At 44.9% G+C, this 27,527-nt stretch overlaps 1 protein-coding gene across 3 annotated transcripts in view; it reads right to left on the reverse strand.

Moving 5' to 3' along the window:
* The window catches only part of EXD1 (exonuclease 3'-5' domain containing 1), a 1,277,614-nt gene that overhangs the window by 272,025 nt on the left and 978,062 nt on the right, over positions 1 to 27,527 (reverse strand). For all 3 annotated transcript variants that reach the window (XM_069638368.1, XM_069638367.1, XM_069638369.1), the window contains exon 10: positions 12,999 to 13,142. In XM_069638368.1, coding sequence (XP_069494469.1) covers positions 12,999 to 13,142 — 144 coding nt within the window. The remainder of the gene's footprint in view (positions 1 to 12,998; positions 13,143 to 27,527) is intronic.

Here is a 27,527-nt window from a genome sequence, read left to right on the forward strand (position 1 = left end):
AGAGTGAACCCGAATGAGGGATGTCGATAAAGAGAAGGTGAAGTCTAAAGTCCCAAAATACAATGTGTTGACAAGAGTGAACCGGGCCGAGAGATGACCACAGTGAACTGGTTAAAAAGACATTGTCACAAAGAAAATTGCATTAAAAGCCATGATGAACCCGATCGAAGGAAGAGAACAGGCGAGAAAGATCTGAGCCCGAAAGAGGGGGATCCGAGGGTGAGAAGCCAACACCCACCGACTCATGAATTCAAGCAAGTAAAATACAAGAGGAAAAGCCTTTGAACGCATGCAATGCCAGAGTGAACTCGACAAAGATGCTGATAGTCGAGAGGGGTCTGAGTCCGGAAGAGGGGGGAACCCCAGGGTGAAGAACTATCACTCAAATAAAAGGAAGAACTTTTTGATGAACTTTTATTTTCGATACTTTGTACCTGACATGCCCTCAAAAGCAGGAGAACATAACTATCATAGGTCCTAATATCATTAAGGAATTTTCTAGCGATCTGCGCCCGGAAGAGGGGGGATCCAGGGGTGAAAAACATCACCCAATGTATATGTGAAAAGGAACTCTGTTTATGAACTGAATACATCAGGCCCACAGCGGCAAGACACTTTTTGGTAGAAAAGAGACTTAGCCACCGAAAGCCCTGATTGCTAAAAGCGGAACTGTTAGCTCGTGCTGGGAAAGCTCAAGCGTGTGCTCCAAAGTCCACCCTTGCCCCGTGCTGAAAACGTGGGGAAGGGAGACCTCAAGTACCGCATCCTGACTTATCATTTGTGAACACTTCCTTCTTTCTTAAGAACATTATCCCACACTTCTTTTTTGTATTTAACGTAAGGATTGGCAATAGGTTTTTCTTAGTATAGGCCCTTTAATTGACACAACGCCACTAGTACTGTCTTATTATTATTTGATGGTCGAAACTTGTGCCCATCTTAGATTTAGGTTTAGATTAGGCATTTTTCCAACCTATCTTTGCAGTTTAATGAACACCCTTAAACTATGATCACTTGTGTCCGTCTTTACTGTTGGCACCATGAGTTCCTTACAGTAATCTTATTCTTGAAAGCCATGCTAAGGGGTTTGGGTGCTCCCTCCTCGTCTTAAAGTGCTATTGCGAATTCTTGTGTACTTACATAATGAATCCCTAAGATACTGCCTGTTATCTATCCCCTGGTCACTTACTGAAATCTCTCCCCGATATGTCTGTTAATATGTTGCAGGAAATGTAATATTGGCAAAAAAAAGATCATGTTACCCTATCCTATATATACACTACAGAGAGATGAGGAGACAGCCTGCTGACCTGGGAGTTGCACAGAGCAGCTGAGATCTTGCTGCCTTCATGCCACTAACCACCTGGTATGTGCGCTGCCCCAACGATCCCCATTCATGTGTGTTTTGTGCAAATTGTGACTCCCAAAAGAAAAAAAAGGAAACATGAAAAAGAGAAATGCAACGTTTTTTTATTTCATTGGAAGCACTTTTATCCATCAGCATCATTAGCGGGCTGTGCACCTTTTACTACTTCTAACGTTCTCCATGTGCAGTGTGCACTGTGGCTGTAAGGGATACCCTATCTGTTTCTGAGCCCACAGCATTCTAAAGATGGCCGCCGCCTTTCCGATGCAGAAGAAGGCCCTCTCCAAGGCCCTTCTCATTTTCCTTCCATCACCCTTATTGGGTACATCCCAGCACGTGTGGCCAATCAGGGGACCAGCAGGCTTTAGCCAGCCCCCTTGCAAAGGCATGCAGGCTTTAGCCAGCCCCCTCGCAAAGGCCCACATCTAAGGCCCCTGTCCGCTACCAGGACGCTCCTAGGTGAGATGCTGCCCTGTTGTATGCATGTGCCTTAATGTGCCCACTGAATTTGACTTTCTGCATATTTGTGTTGTAGCCGCCCTGCAAAATGGGGTCAGACTTCATTAATGTGGCCACTGAATTTGACTTTCTGCATCTTTGTGTTGTAGCTGCCCTGCAACACGGGGTTAGGCTCCATTAATTTGCCCACTGAATTTGACTTTCAGCATCTTTGTTTTGTAGCCGCCCTGCAACAAGGGGTTAGACTCCATGAATGTGTCCGCTTGAACTCTTGCACTTTTGACTGTGAAGTAACTACCTCTGCAGTGCTATCTATGATTTATTTACCTCCTGCGCTTCCTGTCCTGTAACCTTAAGCACTTGTGTATAGGCAGGTTATAAATGCCATATCACTGTAATCAATTTCCTAACCATAAGCGCCTAGATACCTCCGGGTTTGGTGCACTATATAAATAAATAAAAAATAAATAGCGTATGTAACTTTAGTCTTGTGCTGGTGAGAGTGCTCCCTCCCATTACAATAACTTCCCCTAATCTGAATATAAGTGTGTGTGGCAGTGTATGCGCATTTCATAGCCCTACGGCAAATGGTCCTTATAATTTTTTTCATTCCTGATGTACTCATGCAAGAGCTTGCCGTGCCTGATCTCACTTACTATTGCATTAAGCTTCTCTATTGTGTAATTTACATATATAATTGTACTTTTACTCTTGGCGCATGCCTGGCTCCATGTCTGATCTTGGGCATATTATTTCAATGATTCTGTGCTAAGCAGTGAGGGATACGCTGCCCCCCTCTTTCTATCCTTAGTTACTTTTCTGCCAAGTGTACTCACTTTCTGGTTATTTGGAGCACTCCCATGTGCCTTAATTGCATCTCCGTCTCACTCTTGCTCTCCCATGTCTGTTTTTTTCTCACTACCGTTTCCCTCCCTTTCCTCTTCCTCAATCACTTTCTCATTCCCCTCTTCTGATGTACTTCCTTGCCTTACTTTTGTTACAAATTATATGGAAAAAAAACATGTGCATCTGCTCTCATTTTTGATAATGTACTGACACATCTAAGGGCCCTTCCAGTTGTTGCAGTTATTTGTATGCTACTTAACACAAGGGTGTGGGACACCTCCCTATGCTCATTCATTTTATGTTGGAAAACCATTGAGCAAGGCACCTTGCCCTTTTCAAATTACTTTTCAACAATGTGCCTAAACTTTAAAAATGGTTTATTTCCATTGGTCTACATGCCTTTCTTCCTCACTACCCCGTACACATGTATAGTATATGCCTTTTAAAAATGCCCCATCTATTACTAAAAAAGATTTGTTTAAACGGGATTAAACATTTTTTTGTTGGGGGTGGGGGAGCTTTGATGTGTGATAATATAATGTCTATGATTAGGTCCTGGAAAAAAAGTATCTGGCATAGCACCAGAAAATCCTAAATAGTTAATAAAACCTTAAAATGGGAAGTGGCCCGTGTAATTTTTTTAAAATAATCTAATAGGGCCAATCTGGTCCATATATGGGTAATGAATGTGGACACATTGTAGTGTGAACACATGGCTCAAAATAGGGTAAATACTACATCAATGTTGGCCAAAACAAAAATATTCAAAAATAGATACCCCACCAAATCAGAAAACAGAGGTCCATATACCACACAATCCCATACATATCAAAGATGTCCCAAGGGCACTATCTCAACATAACACAACAAAAAATCTAATCTTTTGGAACTAAAACATCATCCTCTACTAATAAAAACACCATTATTACTGATATATCATAAAAAAACCTTAAAAATTAAAGTCAATTTAATGAGTGCTGGCTCTAAAATACTTTTTCAATGAGTGCCACTGAGCCCCTGCTTCACTTGTATTAAAAATACCTGCTTTCAAAATACATCATGGTCCAAAGTGTGGCCATATTTTGTAGGCGAGTCATGAGCAAAACTGCATTCACTTGTTTTAAAAATAAAAAATTAAATCTCGAGACAAAAAAGAAAAGATTGCTTTCTTTAGTTTCAACACATAATGATGCATCACAAAACACACACATTAATACACATAAATCAGCCGTCGCTGACACATGACAAAATACTTATAAACCCCAAAATAAAAGTGTTCACAATAATTCTTAGGACCATGTTCTGCTATTTCTTCGGCAGACTTTACTCCATTTTGGAGTGTAATACGCATTCTTGTTAACTGGCACTTTGCCTCAGGAATCATTATCATATAACTGAATGCGTATTCTTTGATCCCCCTGGAACCTGAAAACTGAGGTATCTTTCTTTCTCTTAACCCAAATCCTGTTGCCCCCACTATATGCAATCTTTCCCTTTAGTTTTTGTTGTCTGCAAAATTTCAGACAACAAAAGCTTTCATTTTCTTAGCCGGCTGCGAGTATTCCTCGTGCCACAGATGAGAAAGTAACACGGGAAGACTCCGACTCTGCCCATTTTGAACACACTTTTATAGAATATAAAACATTGCACAATAATTCAATGACCTCATATTATGCTAATTAGCATGACTGGTTGTTTTTCAACATTTACTAAATCACAAGACATATGTTGCAACTTTAAAACTAGAAAAAAGTAGTTATGAGATGACGCATTGCTCCAGACACGGCACTATATTTTTAATGTCTTCAACACTTTTACATTTCCAGGTGATTTAAGGGCTGCAGTTTATTTGTAATACATGATGTGGCCTTCATTTTGGAAAAATTGCTGTCTTTTGCTGATCTATAGTCTATATCAGAAATCTATAGTCTGTGCTATGTATGTTGTGCGCAATGTAAGCATTTCTTTATGTTTTTATGTTGTTCTAAAGAAATGTGTGCAGTGTCACCTATTTTCTAATGTACCTCCCTATAACAAGGGCAGCCTGGCTGCCTCAATGGATAATGCTTCTGACTTTTACAATGTTAGACAGGAGGCTGTGGCACAGGCTCTGAATGACATTTTCACCTGTCTATCACCAGAGAGAGGGGGAGGATCTACTCCTCTTCATCAGTTTGCCCTGTTTTTATCCTCTGGTAACCATTCTCTTCAATGATTGCCATAAGGGACGGCATATCAACCTGAAAGAGCTAAATAACATGCTGCTCTGATGGAAGTTGATTTAGTGGCAAACACTGTTCCAATGGAATCCACCCGCCAACTCTCTTTGGGGAAGAGATGCAGTCGATGTTCATGAAGACAGTGACACAGGATGCCTTTTTTCTGGCAACAGAAATTATTAAGTCAGGAGACACTGGGGGCATAGGAAGGCCAACTGCTCTTTGAGGTCTAGCTGGAGTAAGTATATGGAGGATCCTCAAGGCATCCTGCGCCCCTTCATCTGGCTCCAGACCATAAAATACAGTAAGGTGTAAAAAGATACAGAATTTACCTGGTTAATGAGAACTTCTTTGCTTGCTAGACACTGTTTGTGGGCTCCCACATGAGAGAAAATTAATGCTCTTGCTTGACATCAGTGGGACTGTGGCTAGTGGAAGAAAAGCAGAAAGCTTACCTGCTTGACCAGATGTGCAGCAGGACTGCCAAACACTCAGACAGTGCAACCGCACCTTGACGGTCTCCAGCAGGTCTATGATGGAGTCACGCAGGCAACATGATCTGACCGCCTAACTCCAAGATATATAGACTGACGTTTTTTGCCCTCCGTATGCAGTGCCGGGGCTCCCTCCAGACAAAAACACTCAGGAATAGTTAGTAGTTCAATCGGGCCCAAAACAATCAGAAGCCCTGATTCCTTTTCCCACAAAGATAGGCCCAATTCCCCAAAGAAGATATCAAGCCCAACCCATGAGGGCTATGAAAGACAGAGAGATGGGAGATTGTGAGAATTTGGAGGCAGACCATAAGTATGAGATAAGAAGCAGGGAGAAGAACATAGACAAGGAGGGAAGGATGGACTGAGAGGAGGGGGTCAATGAGCAGAAAAAGGTAAAAACTGATAAGGGAGCAGGGAAACATCAGAGGAAGTAGATGAGAAAACACCAGAAGACAGGAGAAGAGGTGAGCTTGGAACAAAAGCATTAGGAGGCAGGAGCATAAACGCCAGTGGCACCAGAATAGCGTCCCTAACAAAGTATATGTTTAAGGTTGTATTAATAACATTATGTGAAAAATTGTTCAAGACGAGTGTGTAAAACAAATAGTAAATGAGTAACTAAAAGACAGAATTGGTGGGGCCATCAGGGTGTGGGCCAAGACAAAAGGCATCTTCCTTGTATTCCTCTCAGGTGAACCAAGTTAAGCATGCTTGGTGTCACAAAATTCCTCAAATTTCAAAATGTGATACTCCAGTATGCAGATGCACCCATGGTTCTGGACTCTCACCCCTATCCCTTTCCTCCGCCCTCATTTGATGTTCTTCTCTCGCCCTCTGGGCTTTGTAGCTCTTCCAGATATCACCTTTACCACTCCAGGGCCTACTTCTTCCGCTAACCCACTCTTTGTCTCTCTGGACCCCACCTTTCCCTGTCTTGCACTCCCATTTCACTCATCTGAGCAAGGCCCACCTCTGTCCACTCCATTTATCTTCTTCTTTGAGCTCCACCCTTTGCTTTTCACACCCTTTCTGCCCCCCTCACCTTACTTGCTACCTCCAACATCTTCCAGGCATTCTCTTTAGCGCAGCAGATTTTACTCGAAGATATTCCACTTTAAAATCTTCCACCTCCTCCTTCAACTCTGCAATCTTCTTATTAAACTTCACAACCTCCTATTTAATCTCTTCTAATTCCCCTTAAAATCCACAACCTCCTTCTTAACCTCTTCCATCTGCTCCTTGGATCCTGCAACTCCCTCCTTACAGTCCACCTTCTTATTAATCTTTTCAACCTCCTTCAACAAATCCCCCTTCTGCAATAACTTCTCCACCTCTAGTTCCTTGCCCGTACTCCTCCTTACCCTGATCCCCCAGCCCCTGTACTTATTCCACATGCCACTAAACTCTATTCACACTCCTTCCTTCTTCCCCAGCTCCAATCACAGTCGTTCATCTTCCAAACTCCTGACAGACTGGAAGTCTCTCTCCTTGGGAAAAGGGGACTCAAGTCTGCAAACTTGCTATGTGGAACTTGGGAGGTGTAGTGCTCTGGGCCTAGGTGGTTCTAAAGGGTCAGCGGGTCAGCAGACCGCAGCCTTAAGTACTGTGTCTGCCACCTTGGAATTCCCAACTCCTACTTTAGATTATTGGTCCAGGTGTTGCTGAGTAGGTCCTTGACCTAATTTATGTGCCCCTGTTTGTGGATTTGGTAGCGGTTTACACACACACACACACACACACACAAGGGTGCAGTAACTGCCGGTTACATGGGATGGCTAATCCTCAGTTCCACTAAAGGGGCCCCTCCATTTGTCCAATTGGTTATAAAGAGGATGTTATAGTGGATCTAGGTGTATGTTGTCTGACCCTTAAAAGAGGCAATTGGTCATTCTAAATGGGGGACGTAAGGAACCCCAGAAACTATTAGCCCACAGAGTGGTCCCAAAAGGTTCATCTTGGGTAGGGAGCCTGGCCGGGGAGGGTAGTGGCTTTGTTTCCTGTTTTACCTCAAGGCTTTGCAGACTAGAATACCATGTCTGGTATGGAGTCCCCCTTACTGAGATCTGAATGAATGAATCTCTTGTACAAGTGAACTTTTGCCCTTGTTATTGAATGTCTGCTATGCATAAACATGAGGCAATTTCTCAATGACTTTGGTGCTATTCCTAATGTGACAAAGTCCCTTCCCTGATTCTAGGGATGAGGAGAAGTGGGGGTGGGGGCGAGTCAAAGGTACTTGGTGCCTCCTCAAGCTAGAGGATGATGGGCCCTCTGCCAATTTGGGGAGGAGCCACAGGTTACCCTTTTCCCCTGACACAAGAGAGGGTCTGGTCCCAGCAGGGACGTCATTTCACCAAAATGCAAGGGGTAGCGGAAGTGACATCACACGACATGTGACCTCTATTGACATCACAGGAAGTGATTTCATTTGACCCCATCCCGAAGCGACATCATGGGAAGTGATGGAACACGACCTTTCACCCCTTGACAAAACAGAAAGTTGCTGCACATAGCATTGTTCCTAGGTAAACTACGAAAAATTGGTTACAATCTCACTATAATGTGATATACATTTCATAAAAGAATGGATCACCATATGGATCGTTAATTATCAGTGTGTGTAGGCCCATATTACTAAATTACTGTGACGGCAAACAGGCGTCCAATGCCAAATGTGATGTGTTATTATATAGCACTTGCACTTAAGCGCTTTATATAGAACAAACATGCATACAATATCATCCAAACTGTGTTGGTACTCAGAAGGATGAAAGACTGAGTTGAGGCGTTTAAGAACAGACTAAATCAGTGACTCTTCCCCTGAAGTGTGCCGAAAATGAACATTTAATGAGTCTAGCAATTATTGTATAGAATTCCAGAAAGACAAATTATTTGTTATTCCTATTTTTTCTTATCTAGAGTCACTGCTCAAAGTGTTACATTTGTGGAATCCCCTGTTTTTGTTAAGAGGCCTGAACAAGAAAGTCAGCCACTCCAGGCACTGGGCACAGTCCAGAGGCTTACATAAACAAAACAAAAAAAGAACATAGGAGACCTCAAGGGTCGCAGCTGTGCCCTCTGGTGACACCCAAATGATGTCCCTGGGTCCCAGGAGGAATCTATATGGACCATTCCCCTCTTTTAAACAGACGCTGGAAGGTCCCTCTAGCCAGACCCAAAGTCCCTGAGAGAAAACACATTTTATAGCCGATTAACATTCCTCGATACAAAAAAAGAAACTAATCTAACATACCTTCTTCATTATTGCCAAGTACTGAATGGTAAAGGAAACCACACTTAAAAGGCAGAGAGAAGTTCTCAGAGACGAGCGTTCCCATGAGTGTTACAATGTTGGCAGTTCACCATATGCACACATAATTTCCACTCGCAAATACAATATTACCAATCTACTGTTTACCCGTAGAATTTTGGCTCGCGTGGGATAACAAATTTGCAATTTTGCTGAAGACCAGTATTTCCTTCAGGCCCAGACAGATTAAGGATCCTTTTAAATTATTTACTAGCATAGGTTTCACACTCTGAGGAAGTAGATGTGCTAGCTCTGTCCATCCCAGGCAGTGCTCTGTACAAACAGGGGTAGGGGCTAGGATTAGATTTGGATGGTGGATAGGCCAAATAAAGGCTTCACCCAGCCACTAAACCCCACAGCAAGCTCCCATGAGCCCATTAGGGGTCGCCATTCGCCAGCCTCACCAATTCCAGGACACAGGGCCAGACACAAATAGTCCACACCAAAGGGAAAAAGCACACGACTACAATAAAAGCCCACTGACACAGTGTGGGAGCTTGGAGAAGGAAGCGGTGACAGACATTTAGAGTGAGTTGGAGAGTGTTACAGGGTTCATGGGAGGAGTTCGGAGAGAAGGTTGGAGACAAGAGGGGGAGAAGGAGGTGGATGGAGGAAATAAGGAGGGGTTGGTGATAGGGAATCGGTCGGGAATCATCAGGTGGAGGTTAAAGTTTGTGAGGCGGAGGTTGGAAATAGCAAAGAGGAGGTTGGGAAACATCAGGAGGATAGAAGACATCAGGCATAGGAGGAAGGAATGAGCAGGTCAAGCTGGCCAAAGGCAGATATAGGCAGGAGGCGCAACTAGCTTATGGGTTGTCAACCAGTAGGACAGCCAGTGGAAGACTACAGCAAACTCAAGAGTGGAAGTCGTCAGGATCCCAGGTGTGGAAGGGAAACAGGCTCTAGCCAGATACCATGGAGAGGTAAGCACAAGAGAAGAATCTTGACATCTGGTAGACCCTCCAGTTAAACTGCTATTGTACCAAAAACTCATCAAAGATACAGAGGCACGTCAAGGACATTCAATGCAGAGTTGAGCTGACTAGGGGTGCACAAACCTCTTGAAACCTGCAATGGACCATTGAGAAGAACAATGGTACAGGAAACCCAAAAACCCAAGACTGAGACTGAGAAGAAGGGTTCAGGAATCCTTGTAAACCACAGCAGCGTTGGGAGGTGAGACTATCATGGCCAACCTATAGAGACTTTACTTGTGTGTTATGGTTTTCCCTTGATTTCATTCTGATTTTCATGGTGGGTTGTAAAATAAACTTCAGTTACACTACATTTTTGTGCTCCCCACTCTGCTATATGGCACAGGCACAAAAGGTGCACACGAGAAAAGAATTCCAATGTAGTCAGCTCTAACTTAGCGCAGATTAAATGCCAATAACTATCCTTAGCAAGTTAAACACTGCAGTATAATGTTGTCTGTAGCAATCAAACAAACAAGAGAGTACATTTAAAATTACGATCTAAAGTGATGTGCAGGTTAATGTTGTCGCCACAGCCAAAATACATACCCAGAAGCTAAGAGATACAGGCAGCAATTCAGGGACAAACTTTGTTGTGGATGGGTGACACACTCGAAATATATATGGTATTGTGCAAATATGGACTTTTTACGCATAGTGCTAGTTTTTCTTTATTTTAAAGACACCCAATTCCTTTGAAGTCATTTCTATTCCCATCTAATGACAGCTTGGAAGGATGGTGAGCCGGATGACAGAGGAGCTTCATATCTACACTTGCGAGTCTCCCAATTTGCTAGTGACCCTGGTGGTGGAGAAACTAGGAAGGATCACCTGGGTGGAGGGTCCTGGAGATTGAGGATGAGATGTTCTCAGGTGAGACGCAGTATTCCACATTTCCCTTTCAGGGAGAATCCTATATCCATGAAGTAATTATGGGGTGTTATGGGGTGCTGACTTGGGACGTGCCCCGGGATAATATGCCTCTAATATCCCTCTAAAAGTACCAGGAAAAGGATGAAGAGGAATAGGGTACACACAGGCGAGACATGGTATCTCCTTTTTCTGTTGAGGACCAACCTAACACTCCCCCAACCATTATGGGTTACCATAAAGCTGTTCCTCTCATGCCCCCACATGTGACACTTGACAGTACTGGGACGAGGAAGAGGCAACTAAAAGTAGTGAACGCTACACTATTTCACCACTCCAGTACTGGGATGAGGAAGAAACAGGCAAGTCTCATTAGACATCCACACATGCAACATGTAAAGGGACTGCAGGTGTATACAGAGGGACCAGTGGAGCACAGCATGGAGCAACAGGGAAGCCTGTATGGGAGAGAACAGCAGGGAACCCTTGTAAGAAGAAGGCAGCCATGGTGGGACCGGAGAAGGACCCAGGGCGCTGGCAGATATCCCAGAGGACTTGCGAAAACCGAACCAAGTGGGTTGTGTACTTGCTGCAGGTTTGGGAGCCTCCATAACAGAGGGTAGGCAGCAGCAGCTGCGGGAAAGCCCAACAAAGAAAGAATGCCGGCCGTGTCCATGAAAAAGCATTTCAGGTGCTGGCGTGTAGACGGAAACTCATAGCAAGCGAGCGGGGGTCGCAAAGGTGGACTTCCCGGTTGCAGAAGTGGAGATGAAGCAGCAGAGCTGCCGAGAGGAGATGCAGGAAGCCGGTGAGAGTCAGAGAGGGCACTCGAATACCAGGGCCCTCCTAGCGAAACCTCAAATAAGCAACAGTCCACAAAATTCAAGTAAAACCAATGCATATTGAATAACGTACTGAATCGAAACTTAAAAGTAAGCAATACAAATGCATATTGAATATGGAATTGAATGGGAGTTTCAAATTAAACATGAATGCATATTGCACCACAAATTGACTGAAACCTTGAAGTTAAGCATATTAAATACTGAATGGAATACAACTTTATGGGCAAAGCAAGTAATAGAGGATCACCCAAGTGCCCATGTGAAAACGAATTACAGAAAAGGGCGCAAGTGTGACAGAGCACCATACCAAGGTGGATAATGAAAAACAAAGTGAACTTTTAAGAATGAATACAGTGTGGCAAGGCCAAAGACTGGCAAGAGGTGTGTGACATGTGATGGCAGAGCCACAAGGCTTACATAGAAGCCAGGGGAGTGTAAATCAGCACATAACGCCAAAAGACAGATAAAGAGGAACTAAGTGAAGGTGACCTGGTGCACAGGAGTAAGCACAAAAGTACCTGTGAGGGCTGAAGTGCCCAGGGATCCTGGTTGCATGACCTGTGATGGGTGCAACGTGTAGTCTGGCAACTTCGCCTAGACCAGTGAGTCCTAATGCTGAAAACCTAAGCCATTAGGGTGGTGAAATTAAAGTCTTGGGGAAAGGAACCCTGAGACTTGAGGAACTACATGTGTGGTCTTGAGAACGGAGCCTCTAGACCCTTTGTTTTTGAACTTTGTTGCTTGGAACCTGGGAAGGGAACCCCAAGGATTGTTTTGAACTATACTGCATTGAACTTGAGCAAGGTATTTTTGAGACTTTTGTGGAACTTTCTTACACTTGGGGAAGGGAAGCTGAAGGAAGCTCAAAACATTGAGTTAAACACTATTTCTTTTGTTATTGACATCCCTACACATTGTCTAGCTTTAGTTGTGAGGGCAAGAATAGGTTTTAGACACATAATGGGCCTCATCATAAGGGTGGCGGTGATGGTATGAATGGTGCCGGTAAGGCACCGGCACCGTTCATACCGTCCCGCCGCATTACGAGTTCTGCTTGTGGGTTCCTGACAGCCCGCCAGGTCTTACCTGGCGGACTGTGCGGCACCCGCAAGCAGAACTCGTAATTGCGCCGGCACCGTTATCAACAGTGCCGGTGCAGCCATGCTCCCCACCCCCATCGGGAGCCCGGCAATACCGCCACCCGCGAATGGGCAATTACTGGCCCATTCATCTCGTAATGGGCCGGTTATTGGCCAATCGCGGGAGGCGGTGCCGGTAGCGAGCATGGCGGTAGCCGTGCTTGCCATACAGGCACTGCTACCGCCATGCTCGTAGTGAGGCCCAATGACTTAAGTTGAACTCTTTGACTCAGACTTTCCTTAGTTTCATTCAGCTAGGAAAATTCCACCTTAGCATAGGTAAAGTTAGGCCTTCTACCATCCTGACATTTGATTTAAAGAAAGTATTTTATTTTGACCTTTAAGTCCGTTGTCTGTCTTGCTTCATGCCGCCTTCCCATTGTACAAACACTGAATGAAACATTACATTTACTCTTACTAGAATATCTTTTATTGTTTCATGGAATTATAGGGAGATCCGTGACATTACTTACTTGGTTAGACTGTTGACTACATTTCAAGTGGTTAGCCTGAAAAGGAGAGATTCCAAGGTGGCGAACCAAGCAGTCCTCTATGGTACTAACACAGTGTGGAAGAAAGCCACCAGTTTGTACTGAAAAAATAAACACATCCGCCACCTGAGACATAGAGAAAGAATTGGTCTGTCAAAACATGTGAAGATTATTGTTAACAAGGAGGAACGTTATTTAACACACAAAGACAAAGTGTATTTGCTCATCTTAAACTATATGTGTCACAAAAATGTTCTTACATGCACGGCCACCTGTACAGCCCCAACATAATTTTACACCTTTGTGCAAGCTCAAACAAATACTGATTAAAAGGAAGGAAAAAAGCCCACTGCTGAGAAGCAAATATGAAATGGTAAATGGGAAGTAGAAACGAAAATCACGCAATCAACTATTAGAAGAGTGCCTCGGGTTTTACTTGACTTTGAAATTACGAATATATCAGGGTACATCAACCATAAAGAGGGGTTTATGAATTTTTATGACGTATATATATATATATATATATATATATATATTCCAAAATATAAATCCACCAAATCTACTCATGACAATTTGCTTAAAACAAGATTTAAAAGTCTGCAAGCTCAATCCATGCAAGCAGACTTGGGTCACAACATTTGGCCCTCGCTATGGTTGGTCTATGATTGCCTGAGGTATCAGTTGCTTAATTAGGGTGTGCTTTGTTTTTTTCCTTATGTACAGTATTCATAGGGTTACATATCTGCAATACTTTTTTTTGGTTCGTCAGACATGAAAATGCCCACAAGTTCATAAGGTAGGTTTTGCTTGTGAAAGCCTAGTACCATCTGTCAACACTGCAGGATCAACAAAGGACTTAAGACATAAATCAGTTTACTGAAATTGAAATTAAAACGCTAGGGTTGAAGTAAGGATGGTGCCAAATTTGACATTCTCCTTAAATCTGGATGACGATACAAGGGGAACTAAACGCTTGCCAACAAAGCTCTTAATAACTAGCCTAAGCGTTGTGAAAAGGCTTCAGCCTCATGTATCACAAAGTTTCATATCAGTGATCAGGATGGATTACTCCTGTAGAGCAGACAGAATGACCCTCAGGTTCTCGAATCCTGTAAGCCTTCCAAAGATGTGATCAATGAGCACAGATTCTTCTTAGCTGCAGATAACCATCCATTCCTTACCTGTGGACCCCTGTGCATTTTCAGGGTGCCCTCATTCTTGCTCCCCACCAAGGGAACTGTGGCACCAAGATTCTTCTCTGATCTCTCTGGTGCTGTCAAGTGTTCATGAATATCCTGGGTGGACTATTCCATCCAGCAGGATCTGGATTATGGCTCCCAGCTAGCATATCTCAGGTATTTTATCTAATCTTCTTGGGTTTTTAGATTTTGCCATATTAGTTTCTGGCCCCAAATCCACAAGCTTTCAAATGCACTAACCCTATAGTATCTTGGCGTCTTCCCAACTTGGTCCCAACTGTTTTCACCTTTTAGCACTCTTTCCAGCATCTAGCCTTCTTGGTTTGGCAAATTCCTGGTTTGCGCTCTGGACATTACTATCCCTCACCCCCACCTTCTGCCACCTTCCCCCTTACTTTGGTTCCGATGGTCCGCCCTCATTCTTTCCTTGTTTCCTTAACCCACCACCCGGTCTTTCCAAGTAGTACCTATTACTTCTTTAATCACCTTCCTTGCTCCCCGGGTCTTGCCCTTCAACTCGTACCACTCCTTCATCTTGCCTGCCTGCTTCCTTCATCCTCATGGGCTTACCCTGCTCCAACTCATTTCTCGCCCTTCTCTCTACACCTGTCTCCTGTATGCACACTCAACTACTCCACCTTCATGCTGCCAACTCTGCTTCAAACTCCTTGCCATCAGCACCCTTTCATATGCTGCCTCCACAAGCGATTTAAACCCTAGTAGGCAAAGCAGGCACATCAATGCAAGTTCATGAGTTGGGATAAGGGATTGGTGCAGCCCCTGCATACCAGCCCCCACCCCAGGTATTGCTAAGTGTGCGCGTGCATTGGGGCACATCTTAAAACCAGCAAGATGGGAGGAAAGTTGAGGGGCAAGGCACTTGTCTTCGAAACAACACAGTGCAGGCAAGCACAGGTTCGATATGCGGTCCCATGCTTAGAGGCTGTACTCTGTGACATCTAGTCTTGTTGTTCCGATGGGCCTGTGTGTTAACAGTCCCGGCAGCGAATGCTTGTCTGAAGTGTTCAGAACAACAAGACTAGATGACACAGACACCTACCAACACCTAAGGGGATCCCCAACTGGGGGCAACACACTAACTTTTAACCTAGCCTTGATAAAGACCCACAAGGTCGAAACACATGTCGGCTGACCACCACTTGGACTATTAGTCCATTTAGAAATAAAACCCATGCTGCACCAACTGCAATTAGCATGGAAATAAATGTTTCCAAAGCATACCGTTGCAAGGTAGTCAGGACTTCCTCCTTTTTGCCATACCAAGAGGTATGGGCTTCACCTCTACCACCTGTGACCTTGCATTAAGAAGAACATCAATACTAATTAACAAGAGCTAGTGTTCACCAACTAGAGCCCACTTCACACTTTCTGCAACTACAGAATAGGGTCGGGAAATGTACAGAAAGCCTGGAGCAGTCTTCATATATGACTGCATTCTTCATATACCACCACCGGGGTTGGCATCAAAGTGCAGGTGCTCTTACTCAGCACCCAGGATCCCTCCAACTACACTCCTAAACTCACCAATGCGACTTTGTTACACAATGCAGTACTATCCCTTCTTTAGTATTTAAGTAGCTTTCCTTATGCCCTGTATTCTTTAACAATGTTTTCGGAACAGTTCGGGCAAACACATTCCCAGAGATGGACCAGAGGACTAAAAACTGTACTAGATTAGCTGTAAGAACTTTCACTAAGATTTCTCACTTTCACAACCAGCCCACATAATGTTTCTGACACCAACCCTAACAGACGAACACAATTGAACCTCAGTTGCAATTGTGGGGAACAGAGCCAGACTGAACCTACACCATGACTTCCTGAGCCCTGCTAAACCCGTTTGACCTCTGTGGCTGGCACAAGGTTTTCTCTAAGGCTGATTACGGCTGAGAAAACGCCAAAGCGACATGCCTCTGGTGCGACTGCAGCAGCGAGCTGCTAAGTATATTGCCGTTGCTCGCCATGTAGCCATGGAGGATCAGATCACGCCCCTAGCATCCACCTGTGAAGAAGATGAAAACTCAATCATTTTGGTTAGCCCCACGCGATCAGAGAAAGATGGAGTTATGAGCTTGGAGGTAACAAACATCAATGAACCAGAAGGCAAGAATCGCTTACGCCGGTCAGCAAAGACATGTCCTCAAAAAACATTTAGATTTGGTGATGCTAGTAGGTCAAACAAGAATACTCTAAAAATTACCAACTACTTTGTGGCCCGAGACTCCTCACTCCCTAATCCACCTAAAGTGAACAGTTTTAGTTCAGAATTGGCGGCAGAGCTTACTGCTTCTCTACCTTGTTTGGGCTCCAAAATCGTATCAGTGGCAAATGTTTTTGAGGCAGGTAATTGAATTTCAAGTCTGGGGTATCCCTTAGTATTGCCATTATCAGAAACACCCTGTATATCATGTACCCGACTTCTTCCAGTCCTGTGGCAGCCACACTTGACACGGATGCCGTGGCAGATAAGGCAGTGCGTGGTCGACTGAGCCTGGATTCTGGCATTACTAATATTGTAGAAACACGTGTTGACGTCCACTCCTTTGGCTGGCCTGAGAATAAGAACGTGCCCTTTTCACTTGGCCAAACAGTGTCCATAGACAACATGACTTTGTCTCCAAATAGACAGCTTAACAACACAATGAAAGATTGTTCTACTGGAGGAAAGTTGGAAAATGTACTTGTACAACTCTCTGCTAAAAGCGACGTCCTTGTAAAAAAGCTCGAATTCTAGGACTCTACTCCCAAGAATCTCTCTGTATCGCTAAATCAGCTCATTTACACTAGTAATGTGCAAGCGAACAGCACGGGAAGAATTCAGGATAATATTCTCTCATTATCAAAACTTCTTCACGAACACGCTAGTAGTACCAAAGAATTTTTATTCACTAACCATGAGAGGAATGAACATAATTCAGCCGCTTGGTACAAGCGTAAGGATGGGAAAATCATCAAACCGTCAATGTATGACGAAATAAAGCTCAAGGAGAAAAGGAAGACATTTAACACTGATCCTAAAGATATTCCCCTATTACCTTTGACTGCGCAGACAAAAATCAATACTAAAAAGGTCACAACCTCCACCTTAGAAGTGATCGAGTTAGAACAGAAGCAAACGCACAGCCACCACAATAATAAGAGTGTCCCAATCCCAGAAGGAAACACCTGCTCATAGCAGACAGTTATTGGATTGCCAAATTAAAAATTGCCTTTGGAGAGGGATGGGGTGCTGAGAAAACACAAAAAAGTTACAGATATTGTTACAGAGGAGCCTGTGTACAACCTCAAAGGGTTGTGACTCCTGCTATTATTCCCATAGAGGCGGAGGAGCGCTGGGTCAGTAGTGAATTGGTTCAAACGGATCCTTGTGCTACTGACTGAAGTGCTCCACATGCAACCGTCAACACTGAATGTTCAAGCAAGGTTAGAGTCCTTAGAATCAGCAGCCTATTCTGTGATGGGGAACGTTTCTATCTGAACCGATCTAGGATGTTGGAGTTGCTCCACACTATTTTACCTTTGCGCTTCAGTATGAAGCGAAGACATAGAAAACGTAGACATCTGTCAAAATGTAAAGCATGTCACCTCCATTGTGCACTTCCACACGGAAAACACTATCCACTATGTAATTGAATACTGTTCATCCTTCCTAAAGACTGGCTATGAATATTTGGTTACGGAGGTGAATGAAGAGGGGGTTAATAAGCTCATCAGCTAACATCCTTGTATACCCCCAATATACTGCTGGGTGAGTTTCTCCGACACAGGGGGCGACGGTTGCTCCACAACCCAGAGTGATGATGAGGTCACTGGCCCAAATCTTCCCCAAACAGAAGTTGGGTGGAGGGGGGGTAGATGTACCGATGACCCAAAAGTAGTAGTGGGTACGCTAACCTTGGAGGGATTAGGAGCGGGGCCATGGGGGAGGAGTGCTATTGGAAATGGCTTGCCAATATGGTAGAACTTCGTAGGAAGCAGTGCTCTTTGAGAAACCTGAAGGTGTCTCACCTGCTAGTCCCCCAGGGATCTGTCATCCAGGTGGCCAGGACACAGCCATCGCTATTGGAACCAGTTCCTGGGGGTGGACCAGTGCGGGAGAACACCTGAATGAGGGGTCTTCGGGGAGTGGAGGTGGGACACTGAAAGGTGAGGCACGGTATCCCCTTCCCTGTAACACTATTTCTCCATCCTACCAGGAAGGATATCTAGAAGTTCAATCCCTCCTCCCCTTTCCCGACACAAACACTATCTCACGGACCGTTCATCGTGAGCAACAACGGACTAGCACCAGAGTCGCATACCTGACATGTCCCAACACAAGAGTCAGGCAGAGTCAGGCAATTACTGATAATTACACACACCTGACTTCCACTACACTTCTCCACACGGATAAAAGGCGGAGCACGAAAGCACACTTTGAGCAAGGCAAAACGCACGAGGAATCAGCAATTCGGAGGTGGCAGTTTAAACGGATGAGAAAGGCGGCGAGACCAGAAAGGGCTGCAAGGAGGGAACTACCCTTGATCTTTTCGGAGAAGAACAGCGACTTTCAAGAGGCCTCGAGGAAGAGAAACATAAAACCGGGAATTACAGCTGGAAAACACTGCAGTGTTTGTCGAAGGTACATGGGGCCCTCCCGCATTGATAGCCAAGGCGGGGAGAAGCGATTGCCGCCGTGGTACTGTCCTTGGCTCGGACAACAAAGCAGCGCTAGCGAATTCGGCACAGCCGGTGTGTTACGCTCAAGGTTGCAAGTGGCAACATTGTATGAGGAAAGATGATTCGTATGTGATTGAACTTTATGAAACCGAAATAGGTACCAGATACAGAGTGGTGCAGCGCCACCTGGGTGCTCACTCGAAGGTCTCTGTTTGGTATACAACAGAGTGTGTGAGAATGATTGAACTGTGAAATCAAAGTGGTGCTGCAGCGGGTCAAGCCAAATCCTGTGCACAATGGAAAGTCTTCGATAGCCTATGAGCTGAAATTGGTCTGAGCCCGGCTAATGGAGAGTAATTGTATGAAGGGGGATCTGAGCCCGGCTGAGGGGGATCCAAGGTGAAGAGTGACGAGCCCAACTTGAATATTTGGAAAGGAACCTTTTTTGTTATTTTTGGTACATTAGGCCCTCTGAATCAAGAGACTTTGAATGTAAGAGACCTGGGCACAGCAGGCCCAGATGTTAGTAAAAGGAACTGTGTACTCGAGCCGAAGAAGCCCAAGAGTGTGCAATGCTCGCGTGAACCGCCTTGTAGCGTGCTAAAAACGCGGGGAAGGGAGGCCAGTGGCCTGAAGATCCCGACTTATCAATTTGTGAACACTTCTTTCTTTTTCAGGAACATTACACACACAATTTCTAACTTAGCAGTAAGGATTGGCAATAGTTTTATTTTAGTACAGGCCCTTTTTATTTGACGAGGCTCCACTAGGACTGCATTATTATTATTTGATGGTCGTAGCTGGCTCCCATCTTAGATTTAGGTTTAGATAGGCGTTTTTTCACACCCTTGCTAAAGTTCAATAATCACTCTTGAACTGTGATCACTTGTGTCCATATTACTTTGATACCATGCCTCCCTTACAGCTCCTAGTCCCCCGTTTCTGATGGCTTCTTTTAACACTAAGGGCAATCAGCATTTATTTGAGCAGGATGGCTTACTGGAGCATATGGATAATTTCAGTATTCTGTCCTTAAAAGAGACTTGGTATTTGGAACCTCTTGTAATTGATGGATGGAATACCATCTCCAAATTGGCAACTCCGGGCCCTAGGGGCCGCCCCAAAAGCAGTCTGATACTGGGAGTAAAAAAAAAAAGTGTGTGGAAGAAATAGCATGTGCATCTTTGAACGTATTGGTAGGCAGTCACACATCTAAGTGAGCCCCACAGGGAGGGAGTGAAAGAAATGATCATTACGTATATGACCCCCCTTAATATGGGAGCTCACATTGCAGTACTTGAAGAGGTGCAATACTACATCTACTACCTGATGGGTCGGTGTGCACCTTGATATTTGGGGAGCTTAATTCTAGGGTCTCTAGGCATGTTGTCGGGAGGGAGTGGGATCTGGAGTCCCCTACCTTGCAATCCTCTGAGGGAAGGTTGGACAAGGCCTGCCGTAGGAGTATCAGTTGGGCTAGCCTGCTTTACTCTGCAAAATTTAACATGGTTCATGGTGCCCGCCCCTCAGATACACCTCTGCAGTTCACTAGAAGTTGTCCTAATAGCCACAGTATTATAGATTACATCATTACACTAAATGCCCCCTCTCTGACTGCCGTTATGTGTGTGTTCCAATGCCTGGAGAGTGACCATCATCCCATTATTGCCAGTCTTGACCTTGAGTGTCATGCTATGGAGCTTGTCCTATCCGGAAATCAGTGTTAATTCCACTTCAAATCGAATTTCTTGGAGTGAGAGCAAGATTGGGGTCGCCTCCTTGGTGTCTCAGGTCTCCCTCCAAGATTAATCCTTGGATAGTGTAAAAATTGAGAATAACTTGACGTTTGAGGTAGCCAGTCAAGCCGACGCTAAATCTGAGCAATGTGTGGAGGGCATAAAACTAAGTATTATGCTGGGAAAGTAAGCAGCTCTTGGATATGCACCGGCATCCAGAGGCTGTATCGCCACTCATATGAAAAACACATTAAGGACAAAAAAGGGCAGTTCACAAAGAACTTCGTAGCTTGGCTAAGACGGAGTTAAATCCAGCCGAGCATGCTTTGTATGTCAAAGATATCAAGACCAAATACCATAAGTGGTTAAAGTGGCATAAGTGGCAACTAGAATGTTCTCAGTGACGTGATTTGGTGCACACGGCCCTAACTAACACATGGTTTTGGAAAATTGTTAATGGAAAGAAATCCTTAGTTAGAGATTTTAATGGGGTTCTGTAGCAGGCCTGGGCTTCGTACATCGAGTCTTCACTGGGTGTGAGTGCATCCGAGGACACCATGGTTGACACAACTGCTCCTGCCTGGACCTATACGAAAGCTACAATTGTCATTGTCAAGTTGATTAAGGCCACCATATCCTCGAGGGCTTCAGGCCCAGATGGCCTTTGTAATCTGCTAATCAAGACTGATACTGAGGTCTGAGCTGAAGCACTTCACTGGTTATTTCAATGGATCAGTGTTATCAGACCATTCTGTCCTTGTGGCGAGACATTATTATTGTTCCTATCTTTCAGAAAGGCTGTTGTGCTGAACAAAGAAATGATCGGTTACTGGCGATGTTGGATGCACCAGCCAAGATGTTTGCCAGAGTACTATTACAGGAGTTGAGTGACTGGGCAGAGGTAAAGAACATCATACCTCTGAAACAAACAAGCTTTAGAAAAGGCTACACCACAACTATCAACAGCCTTGCCCTAATTATCACTGTGCAGCAGACTTGGATGATACATAAAACATCAGTGTACGTGGCCTTTATTGATTTCAGCGCAGCCTTCAACTGTCATGCATATCTCCTCTCACACTATGAGAACCAACCTGTCACACACCCCCTCCCTCCAGGAGTAGACAAACTGTTCACCCAAAGCACGGCCTTAAAAAAAGAACAACTGTTTACAGAAGATGGCTATTACCTTGGCGCTTGTATGTACATTCAATACAGCGTACTTCCTGGTATTTGCAATCGTGGAGGAGAAAAACAATCCATATAGCGCTCACGTGACACAGTTACCATGGCAACACGCCTTCACGGTGACTCTAAACATCCTGATACGCGATGCTCTTGATCACGTGATCCGGGTGTCCATGGGAAATAGCGTAAAGCTACGGCTTTCCCGTCACACTGTGCTTCTCAGCTGTTTACTAAAGCCATTTGGCGTCTTGTTGCCTCAAACCTCAGATTGCTTCAGCTAATCGACCACGGACCTCGTACTTGGATACCCTTGTGTTTCCCGCTGGCATTTAAGAACAAACTCTGCATCCCTCGTCTGGCTACTGACCACGGACTGCAATACGGACTGCTTTTGGATTCTCCTTTCATTTTTGCTGCACAAACTCTGCATCCCTCGTTTGGCTACAGACTATGGACTGGATTGCTCTTGGATTCTCCATTCATTGTTGTCACACAAACTCCAACTTGAACCACTCGATTTGGTTCTTTCCGATTATTGAACAAAACAAATAATCATGTTTGGACTTTATCTTGCCACCACAGGTGCTTCCAGTGAGCCCCAATTACTGTCAACTGTCCAAGTTGACCCTGCCTCTGGTTTTGGGCTCGCTGAGGGAACAGGTATACTCCGGCAATTTACACTCATTCCTCCGCCCATATCGCTCCTGCAGAGCATATCCTGGTAGGTGCCCTCTCTCTCCCTTATATCATATTGGTTCATCACGCACACTTCCCTGTTGTTTAACTTAACCTGTGCATTCCCTTGCAGCAGCCACTTGGAGGACCTGGGTTCCTGTTTCTACCACCTGTGGCCCTAATCTCCAAACAGCAAAGATCATTGTATATCGCTGTTAGTTGCTTAGGGACGGAGGTATACATACTCCACGCAAGCAGCAAGTCTTGACATGAACACAGCAGACAGGGGAAGGTAGTGGATGAAGCTGCGCAGCTGGAACATCCCGCTAGGCCTGCTCAACATGATTATTCACTTATAGGAGCACCCTGGAGTAAAGGTTTGTCTTGACCAATTTGGTGGAATGTCCAGTTGGATAAGAACACCGAAGGGCTTAAAGCAAGGTTGCATTCTCAAAACCATGCAATTTAACCTGCATCTGTCTGACCTGGGAGGGGCAGTAGCCAACTCAAATCCCATTCACCCAAATTGGGTGACACCCCTCTACAGTCGTTGGCGTACGAGGACAACTTTGCTCTACTCAACCTAACCCCAGGAGGGCTCCAGCAATCCTTGTGTGCTCTCAACTCATACTTGGCCCTAAACTCTTTAGATAAACTTTACCAAGTCCAAAATGATGTTCTTTAGTCCACAGCAAAAGATGGTAAAAAGGTTCAGGTGGAACCTGGATGGGGAGGACATCGAGGTAGTCTCTGATTACAAATACTTGGGTATTACCTTAGACTCCAAATTGAGGGGGGATGATACATTGAGACCAATTAAAAATCAAGACCTCCCTGACTGCAGGTGCCATGAACTCTTGACCACAAGGTAGGGGGGATACTCGGTGGGTATCTTGGTCAAGCTTTATCAGGCAAAGAAACTACCAGCTATTCTGTATGGGGCTGAGATGTGGGCCTTTAGAAATACACCAGATATAATACAATGGGAGCTAGTGACACTGAGAAGACTACCCCTCCATTAAACTGCGGAAATGCCTAATCTCGAATTTAATATAGAGCCGATTATGGTGAAACTTTGTCTGAACTTCTTGACCACTTATTGGAAGATTGTTACTGCCCCAGAAGACTCGCTGAATAGGTTGCTGCAGCGAATCCTATTGTATAGGTCACATCTCATGCTGTCCAGCATTGTCCTACAGATTAGGCTTATTGCTGATAGGTGGCTGGCACTTGCTTTGAAGAATGCCCTTTTCGCTGCCTCTTGTGCACTATAAGAAAACTACAAAGGTCCTTTTATCCACAAAATGTCTTAGTTACTTACCTGTAACTGTATTTCTCCAGCATTGGTATCTTTCATAGATTCACATGCTTGCTTGGATCTTTCATAAATTCACATGCCTGAATATTCCCTGTCGTCAGACCGGGAATCCTCAGTGATTTAAAATAATGATTAATAGTTAAATATATACATTATTTCCATTGAAAAATTGAATGGGGATTGCACATTATGCCCAATGATGCATTCACTTGTGTAGTACCTCCAACCCACTTTGGTCCTTTATGACCCTAACCAATGAGGTGGCAGGGCTTAAGCTCCACCACAGGCAGCCATCTTCAGATTTTGAGCCGTGAGTAGACTACATGTATGATGACTGCCGGGCCTTGGGGCAGGAGGCGGGTGGACACATGTGAATCTATGAAAGATACCAATGCTGGAGAAATACAGTTACAGGTAGGTAACAAAGTCTTCTCCAGCATTGGATCTTTCATAGATTCATATGCTTGAATAGAATACCAAGCAGTTAAGCATGCCCACATTTATTTACCCCTGAAGGTTAGTCTTCAGTATACCTAGTGTATAGCAACTCATCTTAGGTCACATTTACTAGGGAAGGTGGGAGAAGGCTGCTCCTACCAAATAGGTGGCAGACGACCGCCTGTCCAACCGCTGATTCCTTGTTGGTGTCTTCAGTCAAGCAATAATGCTTGGCAAAAGTGTGCAGCATGCTCCAGGTAGCTGCTCTGCGGATGTCTTATCGGTACACCTGCGTGGATAGCGATCGAGGCTGCTCTTCCCCTTGTGGAGTGAGCTATAGGAGGTCTACTGAGTGGGTCACCTTTAGACTGATGGCAGTGACTTATGCATTTAGTCACCCAGCGTGCAAGACTTTGCTTAGAAATATGTTGTCCTTTCGTGCGACCTGAGAATGCTATGAAAAGCCTTGCAGAAGCACGGAACGCCTTGGTCCTTTGAATGTAAAATTTGAGGACTCAGGCAACATCTAGCGAGTGGAGTGCTCTCTCTGCGTTTGAAGTGTGGTTGTTGAAAAAAGGCGGGAGCACGATACGCTCCGAGAGTGACATTTCCAACTGAACCTTGGGTAGGAATTGAGGGTGCATTTTAAGGATGATGCGGTCCCTCTGAAACATGGTGAACGGTGGTTCCGATGATAGGGCTTGCAGTTCGCCAATTATTCTAGCCGATGTGATGGCTACCAGGAAAGCAGCTCTCCAGGATAGGAACTTCATGTCACACCTATGTATGGGTTCATATGGTGATTCCATGAGTGCCACTAGGATCAATCGTGTTCAGGCTCCAAGAGGGCACCAGTGCTGGTGTTGGTGGAAAGGTAAGCAGCAACCTTTGAAAAAATATTTTAATCGCTGGATTGGTGAATAAAGATGATTGATTAGGATTTGTCGTATAGGCCGATTTGGCTGATAGATGTACCTTAATGGCGGCCAGGGAGAGCACCACTTTTGCCAGGTGTAATAGGTATGGCAACACTTGTTCCACTGACATAGTGAGTGGGTCTAAAAGTGAAGTCTTACACCATTTGGTGAAACGTGTCCATTTACGGATGTATGTGGTCCATGTGGACGGAGCTCTAGATGCTTTGATTATGTCCCAGCATTCTGAAGGAAGAGTTAGGTTTCAGGATTTCTGCTATTCAGGAACCATGCTTTGAGTGATCTGCTTGCTGGGTCGTGGTGGAGAACTTTGTAGATCTGCTGAGTCAATAGGCTCTGTTGAGCCCTGAGGCGAATCAGCGACCCTTGGGAGAGGTGCTGGAGGGTCGGATACCACACCTGTGCCCATTCCGGTGCTATGAGTATCATTCTGCACGGTTGCTCCTTCACTCTGCGTAGTACTCGCGCTATCAATGGAATTGGTGGGAAGGCATACAGAAACTTGCCTGTACAGGTTACTGAGAATGCGTCCCCTAGTGATAGGTACTCTGGGTATCTCGAGGCGAAGAGGTGATATTTCTTGTTGTCCTTGGTGGCAAAGAGGTCGATCTCTGGATGTCCCCACCTGTGGAATATCCGTTGAGCCTCTTCCTTGTCTAGTTCCCATTTGTGGGAGGTTGTGTAGTCTCTGCTCAGTTTGTCCGCTAGAACATTGTCCACCTCTGGCATGTGTTCTGCTTTGAGCTGAACTTTGTGCTGTAATGGCCGCGACCATAGCTTCTGTGCTTCCTTGGATAGCATCTCTGATCTCGTGCCTCCCTCCTTGTTGGTATAATGCATGGAGGTTGTGTTGTCCGTCTGGATCGTTACTACCTGCTCTGCTAGTACAGGTAAAAAAGCTTTCAGTGCCCAGCGTATTGCTCTGAGTTCCAGAACATTGATGTGTAGTAGGGACTCTTGGTACGACCACATGCCCTTTGTTTGTATATCTGCCAAGTGTGCTCCCCAGCCTGATAGAGACGCATCTGTTCTGAGAAGAAGTGTTGATGTCGTAGCTTGGAATGGCATTCCCTGTGACAGATTTTGCAGTGTGATCCACTCTTGGAGAGCTTTGTGGAATCTTGTTGGAAGCTGAATGACCTCTTCCCGTGACCAGAGTGCTTGTGTCCATTGGTGGTCCAGGGTCTCTTGTACTGGCCTCATGTGTAGCCTGCAGTTTGGAATGAGAAATATACATGAGGACATCATGCCCACGAGTGATTTGAAAGATCATACCGCGGTTTTCTTGCTGTCGCGGAACCATGAGATCAGTTGTAGCATTGCAGATACTCTGTTTGCTAAGGGCCGTACCCTGGGTATGCAGGTATTCAGCTCTGCTACCAGGAAGAGATCCTTCTTGGCGGGTATCGGGAAGGATTTGGTTTCGTTTATGGAGAAGCCTAGCTCCTTCAGAAGATTCATTGTGTTCATGACAGCCAAGGTTGCGAGTTTGAACGAACTTGCCCTTATTAACCAGTCATCTAAAAGAGAAAAACCTCTGTTCCTGCTCGTCTGAGGTTTGCTGCCACTGGTGCCAGGCACTTGGTGAAGACTCTTGGTGCTAACCTTAAGCCAAATGGGAAGACACGTAATTGGAAGTGTGCATTTCCCACTGCAAATCTGAGAAACGTGTGTGCTGAGTGGATGGGAATATGGAAGTAGGCGTCTTCCAAGTCCAGGGCTGCTAGGAAATCGTGTTTGTTTAACCAAGGGAGGACATTTTGTAATGACGTCATCTTGAATTTGATGTGGTTGATGAATTTGTTGAGCGTTCTTAAGTCCAATATTGGTCTCCACTGGCCGTTCTTTTTTCTGACTAGGAGAAACCGGAAGTAGAAGCCTGTTCCCCTTTGCTTCACTGGAACTGGTTCTATGGCTTTTTGGCTTTTTGGAGTAGCTTGCAAATTTCTACTGTCATATGTTTCACGAGATGTGCCTTGCATGGTGTGGGTGGAAGGGGAGGGAGGTTGATCCAAAAATGTGATTGTGTGTCCCTTGCGAATTACTTGCAACAACCACTTGTCCGATGTAATATTTCCCCAATGGTGGTAATGCTGACTTATTCTTCCTCCCAACGGGATGTGCTGTGGGTGGAATCGGTATGAGTTGTCAGTTCTGTTTGGATTGTGTATTGGCGTGGTTAGAGCACGTCTGCCTCTTTGTGTATTGAACCTGGCCATCAACTGGTGGTATCTATTATCTTGAAAGATACTGCCTTGCGTTCTCTGACTGTAGGACGGACGGTTGAATCCTCTGTATTTGGAGGATGCGCCTTGAAAGGATTGAAAGGTGCAGCGTTCTTT

This window comes from Ambystoma mexicanum, chromosome 14 (assembly GCF_040938575.1).
Source record: "Ambystoma mexicanum isolate Mex_15411 chromosome 14, UKY_AmexF1_1, whole genome shotgun sequence".
NCBI classification, from domain to species: Eukaryota; Metazoa; Chordata; class Amphibia; order Caudata; family Ambystomatidae; genus Ambystoma; species Ambystoma mexicanum.